Source organism: Epargyreus clarus, unplaced genomic scaffold, assembly GCF_041222505.1.
Source record: "Epargyreus clarus isolate Ecla_fem2 unplaced genomic scaffold, WU_Ecla_fem_2.2 ptg000024l, whole genome shotgun sequence".
In the NCBI taxonomy this organism is placed as follows: Eukaryota; Metazoa; Arthropoda; class Insecta; order Lepidoptera; family Hesperiidae; genus Epargyreus; species Epargyreus clarus.
The window spans coordinates 9,008,054-9,020,517 of NW_027332231.1; the positions used below are offsets into that span (position 1 = coordinate 9,008,054).

At 36.2% G+C, this 12,464-nt stretch overlaps 1 protein-coding gene across 8 annotated transcripts in view; it reads right to left on the reverse strand.

The window, feature by feature from the left end:
- The window catches only part of Ih (hyperpolarization activated cyclic nucleotide gated potassium channel Ih), a 383,966-nt gene that overhangs the window by 4,321 nt on the left and 367,181 nt on the right, over positions 1-12,464 (reverse strand). For 5 of the 8 annotated variants that reach the window (XM_073086745.1, XM_073086753.1, XM_073086751.1 and 2 more), the window contains 6 exons: positions 5,540-5,703; positions 4,295-4,437; positions 3,010-3,147; positions 1,656-1,757; positions 1,073-1,222; positions 188-406 (listed from right to left, as the gene is read on the reverse strand). In XM_073086745.1, coding sequence (XP_072942846.1) covers positions 188-406; positions 1,073-1,222; positions 1,656-1,757; positions 3,010-3,147; positions 4,295-4,437; positions 5,540-5,703 — 916 coding nt within the window. The remainder of the gene's footprint in view (positions 1-187; positions 407-1,072; positions 1,223-1,655; positions 1,758-3,009; positions 3,148-4,294; positions 4,438-5,539; positions 5,704-12,464) is intronic. The other 3 variants (XM_073086746.1, XM_073086748.1, XM_073086747.1) reach the window with 3 other exon arrangements.

Here is a 12,464-nt window from a genome sequence, read left to right on the forward strand (position 1 = left end):
TTATGTAACCCATGTAGCAGGTCGTATAGTAGGTACTTAAATAGCTATAGGTGAAGTTGCTCATTCCTAGATCAATTAGTTGGTTATTTTCATTTAATTTTATTTTAAGAACAATTGCGGAGAGAAATAGAAAAATGTGAGGTCTGATCGTAAATCCGGCACCGCAGCAGATAAATGTAAGTTGTACCTTTTCTCGATATTGCCTGCGTGAAGAGTCAAGACTCTGGATGAGATTGGTGGCGTGACCTAGGAAGAGTGCGTAGCACGTGGCCCCGGAGATCATGGAGAGCATCGTGAGCCACATGTCGGTGAGCGACTGCGGCGGGAAGCGGCCGTACCCGATGCAGAGCATGTGGGACATCGCCTTGAATAGCGCCCACGAATACTGTTCTAGCCAAAAGGCTTCCTGGAACGTTGAAAAGTGAATTAAGATTAAGTAGGTACTAGAAAAATATTTAACTAACAACTGTTGAAGATCTTTGTGAGTACCAGTAGTTCGTCATTATAACTAGGTACTTCTCTTCTTTACGCCACACGTTTAAAGGTGGTAGAAACCCAAACACAATATTTGACTTCGGCGCCACTGCCGGTACACCTATTTCTGCCTACATTAGTGTTAAGCGCTGCTGTGTTCTGGTTTGAAGGGTATTGGAAGGTGGTAAGAGAGACATACTTTCCAGGTTTCCAGTTTAGTCCACAGATGTCCATGCGGCAGTGGCAGTATCCACTTACCATCAGGTGCACTGCATGTTCGACTGCTACTTCTATGTTATAAAAAAATCTCCACATATTTTTAATTCTATTTATATTTCCTTCTATTCTATTTATATTTTACGCTATGTTGCTTACAGTAGGTTTATTTTGTGTAACAGTCTTTATAGATAAAATGCTTAGCTTTTGATAATCTGAATCGGTTGATAAGGTTAACCGGTGGTTATTCTGTTGTTCTTAAAGTGTAACTTTAAGATCATCAATCTTCAAGATCGATCAAGATTACACTTGAGAACTTTCTCTCAAGATCGACCAATTTGGCGTTACCATAAATAATGCCTATATGGGGTGTCATACATACCTGTAATTCATTTATGGCAACCCATGAATTCGGCGGGAATCCTTGTAGCATTGGAACGAGGAATTGTAAGCAACCTGACCAATGGCCGATCAACAACATCATGCAGATAAGGTTGAATATCCGCATGAAGACCGATGCCATGTTGAGGAACTGCGAACAGAAGATGACGATCAATACAGGATACTGAGAGGGTGCGGTTGCCTCTAAAGGAAGCCGTGCGGACTGCGCGCGACAAGGACGCTCGAGGTCAAGCATCGCGATGATCTCTACCGATGATTTCGTATTTAAGTGAAAAATTAAATATGAACGCGTGAGACGAGTCGTCGAGCGAGCATGCTTCGCGTGGCGGGCGTGGCGGCGGGGGTCGCGCGCCCGCGGCCGCCGCACGGCCGCGCGGCCCGCGCCGCCGCCCTCGCGCGCCTCCCCGCGCGGCCACCGGCGGGACGAGGGTCGGAAACAGAAACGCCAACGAAAGAGAGAAAGCGAAGCGAGCGCAGCGGTGTAAAGGACGCCGGGCGGCGCCGGCAACATGCTAAGCGGGCGAACGAGCACATGCGCGCCGGCTCGTGCCGACCCTGGTTACCTTGAAGATCAGATTGCTTTTGGTGTCACCCTTCTTTTTTGCAACGTCGGAGCTGAGACGTCCCCTCCGTTCCGTGCGCTTTTTTTGAAGATTCTGCAAGATCTAGAAAACAAGCGAGAAACACGAGATAGTAGGAAGAGAGCCAGGCGCGCCCGCCGAGAGCGCGGGCGGGATCGGCAGACGGATGTCGTCGCGGGGTGTGCGGGGCGGGGCGGGGGCGCGTGCGGGCACACAGGATGCACTAACACCGACACGAGCGGGACGCGGGCTAGGCCCCTACGCTAGGCGCTAGGGATGCGCGGGCGTGTCGCATGCGGCACCTGCGAGGCGAGGTCGCGCGAGCCTCCGCCGTCCGCGTCGCCCGGCTCGTCGCGCGGCTGCGGAGCGGGGCTCATCTGCACACAACACCGTCACTGCGACGTCGCCACCACCACCCTCCCCGTACTCCACTTCTCACTGACTCTCCGCGTCTTATCCCATTGGTACGTTACGTTTTTGGCAGGGACCTATTACGTGCCTATCATATGCTCAATTTTTGGAAAATTTATTGTGTCTTTTGTGTTAACCAATTGTTTTCGAATTGCATTTACGTTTCGAGATCTTGAAGGCTTCAAATATCTTGATTTGAGATTAGAGTTGTTGTATAAATGGAAAAATATGTATTATTTAATAAATAATCTCAGTGCTTACTATAGTGCGTTATTGATTCTAATAAAAATATTGTTCATTTGCTGATATCGATATCAATGTAGGTGCTTCTCTTCTAAAGGCTTCCAAAAAGCGGCAACATAACATGAACATCTTGCAAAACAAATTTGACGTTGGCATGTGGGGACGGTTTGGGTCAGCGGACGCGACGTACGCGGCGCGGGCGCAGAGAAAGAGAGAGAGAGAGAGAGAGAGATAGTTTTAGAAGTCACGAGTGAGAGCGTGCTCAGGCAGAAATAAGCTTGCAGAGAAGCAGTAGAGAAGTGCAGAGCGGGAGTGGAGCTCACAATACAGTGGGGGTGGGGACAATGGTATAATACAGGATTACAACAAAACTCCATTTAGATATCGTTAGGGGCACTACGATCTATCAATTATAGGTTAATATCATTATTTAGAGCGACAACATTTAGATATATCAGATTATTTATACACAGACAGTTTATAAAGCCAATCGAAGGAGAAAATTTCACACAGTAAAAAACAATTTCAAATTCATTATTAAAATCCAATGTTTAGTATAATAATTTTAGTGGCGTGTTATCACCTTGTATTAGTTGATGTGAGCGTAATGTTGTTAGAGCAGTGTTAGTGGTTAAGTTAGTAGATAGTTTATAGGTGATGGTTAGAAGAGATGACGGCTTACATATACTTCCTCCCATTGTGACACGTATCGGACCAGCCTGGAGAGTCGGAGAAGTCGCACCAGCGACAGTAGCTTCGCTAACCGCAGTATCCTGAGCGCACGGCCAGCGTGAAGAATTTGAAAACTCTCACTAAAATCCTGTCAACATAACATCCTATTTTATAAGCCACCCTAACCCGGGATGCTCTAAGGAACAACGTCAACGATAGAGCATCGACAGACGCCAAAATTTTGTACAGTCGAAGTGTATCAAACATGCAAAATGCTCATGTTGATAGTCAAATATTAGTCTAAAGAAAAGTGCGAAAGCGTTACGTTTGTACATGTTATAGTCGTTTACTGACAGAAGAAAGTCTATGTTTCGGAAACTTCTCTGTTAGTAAAAGCTGTCGTAGAGTTAATATGCTCATCACAAAAGTATCTTTCTAGCCTATTAAGCTTTCTGCCAAGGCCTCTAAATTAGTTTGTATTGTATATTGCACTTAATTATGTGACTATTCAGCTCACTGTTAATTAGTAAAATAGATAATAAATATTACAATTTGGTCGTGTTGCATATTACAGTATAAAGTAGCATTAAAATAAAAACAAAAGAAAACAACAATCCACTAATATGCAAAAAATATTGAAAATTAAAAAATAAAAACATTTAGCGAAGAACGTGACAAAAAAGAAATAATTAATCCATGCACTACGACAAAAAAGGTAAAAATATGAAATATTAGAACAATCGTGAAAGATAGGCGTACTCCAATCCTGATATGTAAATCGGAAAGGGTTTGTTGCAAGAAGAATTTTTAGCAAGGGTGCAATACGAAAATTTTGAGAAAAGTGGTGCACAAAGTTAAAATGTGCTGAAGAGTCATTCATTCTGATTCAGTATCCCATACGACCTGATAATCCCCTAAAGATACAAGACAGCTATCAGAGCGAAGATAATGAAAAATTTAGATTCATATGGGCTACGAATGTTAATCGTGCAGATAGTCGAAAGGAAGTATGAAAAATATAATAAATAAAAAAATTAAGATGTATGAAAGTGCTCCAATCAAACCTTAGCACGGTTTCAAGGAAACCTTTAAAATACGACATTTGAACCAAACACGGTGACACGTAGAATGTTCACGTGGCAGTAGGATTAAATCACAATGAGAAAACGAAAAGAAAACTAAATAATCAAATTTTTGCTATAAAATAAATAAACACCCAAGCTGAAACAGAATATCAATAACATAAAAGACAGATTAAAACTATAGTAATAGAACACGGCCAAATTGCAACGTACGTTTACCTGATTGAAGATCAAGAATATATAATCTAGTGGTATACTAGAGATGAGGTCCAGGAAGAACCATGTCCTCAAATAGTGTTTTGCTATTAACTTGGGATCTAATATCACTTGTTCTGCGTTGTCTTGCTGCATTATTCCTGAAAATTAAAGAAATAACGAATACATTTCAAACATTCAATCAAATTATGTATCTGAGTCTGGAGTAGTATTATTAAGCTTCAAAGTTTGTGAGGAGAGTTACTTAATAATCTGTGCAATGGTGTTTGGACACTTGTTTCTGCAAAATATATTTCAATCAATAATCCAAACAAATTTTGAAAACTATCCCTTGCGCAATACTTCTTTGGCTCTTTCCGAATCTTTCCGGAAACCTGACCCTTCTTTGCCTGACCAATATGATTAAAATAATCAAAATTGAAGAAGAAAAACCTTATTATGGATGTAACACGAAAATATATCTTGCATTTTGATCATTTGGATTACTTCAAGTGGTTTAAGACATCCTATGAATCCTACAGAATTTTATTGTTAATATAAAGACTGTAATAATTAGCATTGTAATTGTGGAATCATTTTTGTTATTAGACCAATCGATATGAGAACTTTCTCATCAACAATTTTATCGAAGATTGGTACATAAACTTATTGCTTACAGACAGGTGGATTATTTTTCTTTATATTAAGTTTTATAAGTTTCTTCGCTTTAAGCAAAAAATGTAAAGTTGCGAACGAGACTGAGAGAATAACAACTTAAACAATAACAACTACACAAGTGAAGAAGTTTGATTGAGATGGTCCAAGTTTGTTGTTTTTAAAAAATACTTTTACATATTACATTTAAATTTCAGATTAAGTGTTTGTTATTCTTAGAAACTCCTATAGATGCTTCAAGTTACGATAGATACCTAGTTGTTTACTTCATGATAGAATTTTGAGGAATACAATAACAACTTTTATTGAAAATACATTTGCCTTGTTTTATTTTATGATTTATAGATAGACCTTTTTATTAAAAAAGTGCAAAGGGGTCCACAGTTGTCGAATGATTATGTCTACCCATGATATTAAAAATATACAGTTTAGACGACCACACCCTTCAAACCGGAACACAGCAGCATTACTCTGCTGATATAAGGCAGAAATAGGTGTGGTGGTGGTGCATGCGGAAACGAATCACAAAGGGTTCTATCAACTTCTAAATGCTCATTTACGTACTTTAATTAAAAGACAAAGACATACCTGTTCTAAAATTAACAACGATATCTATAAGGAATATAGTGTCAGAAAGACAGTTGAAGGCTATCCATCGTGTGCTGAGGTCGTCGTTGAAGAAGGAGATGGCAACAGGCAGGATGATCAGGTTGGCCACTAGCAGCAGTAACATGCAGAGGTCCCAGTAGAACCTGTTGACAAAAAAAAAATGTTTAATAGGGATGGTTAGACATTTTGGTAAAGGAACAGAGTGTCTGATTATGCAATTTTACGAGTTAAATATTGAACTTTATAAATATGTTTTTTTTACAGAAGCACAAAAAACCTAAACATTATTTTTTAGAGAAAAGTACTTAGGCTAGTTTTGGAAAAAGTGAACTTTCTTAAAAACGGAGGTATGAGTATTTAAAATTTTAGTATGTAACCTATTAGTGTATGCTTATGTTGTTTTATAATTAGTGAACAGTTTATAGGTATACCAATAGTATATTAACGTATGGTCACATAAATAACATCATATAAATACGTATTGGCTTTACAACCAGAAGATTCGTGTTCCAGCTTAGTGAAGCCTTATGGAGCAGACACTTGCAGAAACTTATGATTGTAATAAATTATTCGAAATGCTAGAACTTTGTCGATATCACAAACTTTATCCTTATTAATCAGTTTTATCTTGTGTTTAAGATTTTGAGATGTTGAAAAGTTTTTTATGTACCTAAATGTTATTTTTTATACTTTCTTCATATTTTTCTTCATATTTTTCATATGTATAACTGTATGTGAGTTAATCGTGTGGCTGTGTAATCTGCGAAACAGTTTAACTGATTTGTATCTATGTAATTTTGTGAATGTGTATTTTGTAATTGTGTGTGGTTGATTACAGCTTGAAAGATAAGAATAATTTTGGACCCGATATGTGCTTTGTTGTTGAAATTCAGTGATATACCACTAGTTACAATGTATTTTATATGGAAGAAATTCTGCGAAGGCCTACTAATATTCGGTATTAATTTTTATACTATTTTATTGAAATTCTTATATCTTGTGTTGGTGAGCAAGTTGGTGTTACTGGTTAAAGTGTAGTAAAATCCAATTACCTAATAAACTGGCGGTTAAATTCACAATTGCAGATAATGATCTCATCTGTCAGTCAGCTACTTCAATTGTCACGCGCACCGTAAGTGATTAGCGAGAAAGTTTATGTAGAAAATTGAGTATTATAACTTGTACGTATTTATAAGAAGTGCGTAAGCTATATAACCATTTAATAGAATAAAACTATTTCTTGATCCAATTTACATTCATCCAATTTATTATTCCCGCGCAAAATACAACTCAAACGTCAAGAGCGTTCTTTTTCTTTTTTATGCTAACTCTTACAATCGTACCGGCCAGTGACTATATAAATGGGCATTTATTATAATAAAAATAATACAAAATAATTAATTAAAAATTATAATGACCTATATTTTATCGAACGCGCTTAAAAATCTCTAGGTATACAACGATAGATAGATAAATCGATATATTGTGTCCATTCAGCGCCGACTTTACCAAAACTATATTCCAAGAAACATTATAATATGCATCTTCAAAGGTAGAGTTGTACCTACTTTAGTATTTCTCACTATATTCCACTGTTTTAACCGAGAAAATAAAGATACCAATTCAGGAGTTCAGTCGCCATAACGTGCCCATTCTGTGAAGTGCTCGCTTGGTTCTTAAGAAAATACGGTAATGGAGTAATAGGATTGTGTCTATTAGTAGGTAGGTACATGAATTGATCCCTAGCAGAGTGTAGGTATATCAAGAGAGTTAAAATTTAGCAATATATTTTGTATCAAGTTTGATGTAAATCCACAAATGTCTTGTGTAAAAAATAAAACTTTTTCAAACATTATGTTTTTGTCTTTCGGAAATCTTTCGATGCATTTAGTTTTTTTTTCCTCCGAAGTAAGATGCAATCAGTTATGCAAGACACTGATAAGTATCGAAGTAATTACGTATTTAATTTTAATTAAATACTTACAACGCAATTACAAGATGGACCATGGTAGGTACAGATCTCAGAATATATCTACATGTTTTAAATTTAATTTAATTATCCATGAGTCATAAATTACGCAGTTGCATAAACTTAAATTGCATACTGTACCCTCAGTATGAGTTTTTACGTTTGCTCGAAAAAATAATACTAAAATTTCGCATTATGAGTTTTAAAAAACTGAATAGTCAATTGTAACGACATTTCATTTTACAAACATAAATAGAATGCATTTATTTTACATTTTTAATTAAATTTTGATAGTGTTATAGTTTCGTTTTTTTAACTTTTACTGCGGAATTTTAGTTCCGATACGGTCCACGGGAGCGCTGCAGGAGCGACTTCGTAAACGTTGAACGTTTTCGAGCAAGCCTAAAAACTCGTACAAAGGTGACTGTTATGTATCTATTAGTACTGCAAGCAGACATATTTTCAACGATTAATTAAGTTTAAGCAAGTAAGTACTTGTATTTTTTGTTTTATTTTTTCATAATAGGTAGTTTTTTATTTTTATAGTTTGTGTGTTAAAATTACAGCAATAAACAAGATTTTCTTTCTTTCTTTTTGTATTTAGGCTTATTTTTATATTTAGGTAGTCATTTGCGAAACTGCGACTTTGCCATATAGTATGATATTACGAAGATTTATTTAGAATGAAATCTATGTAAAACGTATTTTATTAAACTACACTACTTTTTGTTGTTAATTAAAAAATATAGTATTTGTAACCAATTCAGGTCCAATTAAATTAATAGAAAAATGCACCACTTATACAAGATTACGTTTTCAATTCACCAAATGAACTCCATCAAACTAAGTCTTCGAGCAGCATGGCCATTTCTGAAATGCCTTCCCTTGCCGCAATGTAGTAGAAATGAGGTAAATGGCAGTAATTTCCCACAATAAGCCAGAAAAATCTCCACAATAACTCCCACTGTCAAGAGTAGGTACGTAAAGCTTACGCAAAGGAACTTTTGTGTTTCGATCGTTTTCAAGTGAGATTCGTAAGATTGATGAGGTCGATGAGGCCGCACTATTGAAATTGAATATTGAGTACTATTCACGAATTTTCAATAAATGATTATTGCGTAATTATGTTTAATGTTTATTTATAGAGAAAATGTTAATGGAATCATGAGTAATTTTAGATTTGGTAGACTGTGGTTATATTTCTTGAATTTCAAGAGTAGGTACCTACCTATTGTTATTTAAAGCACTGATTATGCGCTAACTTCGGTTTCACACACCGGAAGTCCAGGATTCAAATTCTAGATTAGATTTTAAAGTTCCGTGCGTAAGTAATTTATTTAATTTTATATTTTAATAAGTAATTTAATTTTATATTTGCCTCAGAGACTTTAAGAACTACTTTGGTGCCGTGTGGATGCTAGCTGACTTACATAATATGTACGAGGCAATCTTAGTCCTCAGGAGTAACAACGCATCTGTGATCGACTTTTGGTAAAACTTTCATTCTATGTTAAGTTGGTTACAGATGTCTATAGGCGGCAGTGATCTTTCACTATCAGGCGGACAGCAAGCTCGTTAGAAACTTCAAAATTATAAAAATATCTTAGCATAAGTAGGCACAAGTTACATAAATGAAAATTATACAGTTTGTGGAGCTTACACACGTAACACTATTATTTACTTTGTGTTCATAGTTGAGCTATAGGTCTATTAGTGACGTAATGTTCACCAGCTTTGTAAATCATTATTGCATTACAAATCCACTCATACTAAGAAATTCTCATATCTGGGTCACTCAATTTGGGTTAGGTTCGCATTTGTCCTCTTACGTTACAAAATAAGGTCCTGAGTTGTAATATGTACAGACTTTTTATTACACTTACTGTATTTGGTCTCTAATGGAATTGCTGTCTTTATGTACTGTAGGTATTATATAGGCTACAAGAACTTCTTTAGACTAAGTCGTAAATATTTTGGTATTTCTCGGTGATATCCTTTTCATAGTTATAGTTTGTCTTATGGTATGGTCATTGTCGCTTATGGTCATCAGTAATCATACCCGACAGGATTGAGCAGTTGTATCCCATAAAAAAGGTTGTCAAAAAAGTCTCTATTTTATACCTATTGCTAAAAATGCTTCAAAACGTTTCAAAAAAGTAGCAACACTACGTCATGTAGCCAACATGCTCATTTGAAACTTAAATTGTATAACATAAAAATTGCTTTGATTTTCCAAAACTTTCGAAGAATTCACTACAAAAGCCCTTTGTTGTGTTTCGCTTTCGTTGTTAAGGTTAATTTTCAGACATAAAACCGTTATAAAAGAAACTGTTATAAAAATATCAAAGGAAGACTTCATAAATCCGTGTTACGGGCGTTTGAGCTCCATATTCTTTAATATCGGATAAGTTTTACTGCTTTCGATTTATTGCTTTTGCCGTTAAAGTTATGAAACTGTTAGGTTATAAATTGATTTTAAACTAAACAATTTTCTTGGCTATTTCGTCTATTTTGTGATTTAAAACACTCCCGTAGGACTACCATGAGTTTACAAAAGTATTACTCGCTAGCGACTGCGTAAAATAAATGTATGAAAAATTGTACAGCGCCTCTGGTGGTTACTCGTAGAAGTAAAATCCGTAGTGGCGTAACTCGATACTTAAAAAAACTTACGAAATCAAATCGCTAGCGAATGTCATTATGATCTATTGCCATACAAATTCGGTCCCATGAGTCATTAATTTGACAGACGTTGTCAAGAAATACCGTAACGATAGTAGTTATGTTATTCACTAGCAAAATGACAATAGTTTTCTATTTACCATTTCTATAGTGGCGTTTCTATGCCAACTCATGGTAGTGCTACCGTTCTACTACTATGTGTAGTAATTTTTCGATTATGACATCTTACATGAAGCGAGTGCTAGTTTTTAAATAAATAAAAATAAAAATGTATTAATATTAACTCGAACGATGAACTCGCTTTTGATTAATATGTGAAACTACCTAATCGAACAGTTACTATCAGTTTCTACCTTTACTAGTATAGAAAAAAATATAAGTTCACATCATATCCTAATACAAAAATATAATGACATACGAGTATATGTATGTAGTATACGTAATTATATAAGCAACTAGAGAATCTAGTTGCTTATATAATTACTTAATAATAATATATCTTAATATAGCTTATGTATAACATAGCTCATTGTTTCAATACATCAAGCCTTGCTCTATATAACGTGACAAAAAATGAAACATACATACAAACAAACACGCTCGAAAAACCCTTCTTTGTCGGCTAAAAACAAAGTTAACAATAAAATATCGAAATGCTCAAAATAGTTCATTACAAGTATTCGCAGTCCCGATAAGGTTGAAATCGCTGTGTTACGGCACTAATATGGAAAGAAACATAAATTCTCATTGGTTTAATTAACCTTAATTTGATGCACTTACCTATTGTGATGCATTATATAGGTAAATGCGCAGTCATTGAGATCGTAAACGATGTGTTTCAATTTTCAATTTGCCATAAGCCATTGCCATTTGCCATATCGACTCATTTATTTGTAGTAATTGTAATTAAAGTTTTTTTTATAAATTGAAGTAGGATATGAATATGCAGTGATGATAAGTGATAAGTGAATTTTAGTTGAAGACGATCACAGACGCGTTGCTTCTTAGGAGGACTATGAGCACTAGCGTTTGCTTTTACCGAAACGTCTGCCTCTTAAAGTTAAATAAATAAATAGAAAACCCACCTGTTTTCGTATATTATACATAACATTTTTTTTATAATATAGGAGTAGCAGACGACCATGCAGTCCACCTGATGGTAAGTGGCTACTGCCACCCATGGACATCTGTAATCAACCCGAGATAGGATTAGATATTCGTACCTGTGGTCGGCCACATATGCGCCGCTACCCCTGAGGTCTAAGCTGGAACGCCTCGGAAAAGTACGTCTCCCTAACCTCACCCTTCAAACCAGAACACAGCAGCGCTTAACACTGCTGTTATGAGGCAGAAATAGGTGTGGCGGTGGAATTTTATTGCAATTTTTTTAACCCGTATCGGTTCATAATATTCTGTTTAGCGTATTACAGTATAATAATATGTGTATTGTGAGTTTTTCACTCTCAGAAAATCATCGTGTATTGCAGGAGAGAAATAAGTCTAGGTACAGCAGAGGTGACATTAAACAAAACCCAGTTATATGCTCGTAAGAATACTCGTAACATTTATAGTTTATCAGGTGATTTACATTACACAAATTTATGCATATGTGGCTTTGGACTACTGAACGTTATACGACATACCCCGAGCCGAGCTCATTCCCTTATCAGATCGTAAAACTCACATAACAGTCGTCATTGGATACGGAATTTTCAACAGGAATTCATTCGAGTACCAATGTAGCTATTTAAGACATCGTTAACCAGAATGGTCCATTTGAGATTTGATGGCTAATTCTGTGGAGTCGTTACTTCCTAGACTAACAATAACTTACAATGTAGGTATATGAAGGAAATTATGTATAGATATTAGCTACGTGTAGTAGTAGTGTTTATGGGGTATATAATACACATTTGAGCATATTGTTCAGTTTGGTACAAATCTATTGACGTCATTTGAGTGAGTGCTTGGATGTGCCGAGTCAGGTCGACTCGAGTCAGTACTCGAGTACTTACATAAACTCGCATACTCGAGTACCAATAGTGATACTCGAGTACCAGTAATACTCGAATACTGACGATACTCGTACACTACAACTACTACTCGTACAAGTAAAAACTTGATTAATTTTGTGTAGTGAGTGGCGTTTTTTTTTTTTTTTTTGCTCTTCCGTGCTATTGGACTGTATGTTGTGCAAAGTACTCGAGTACTTTGTGAATACTTTGGACTCGAGTACTGACTCGATTCTTACTA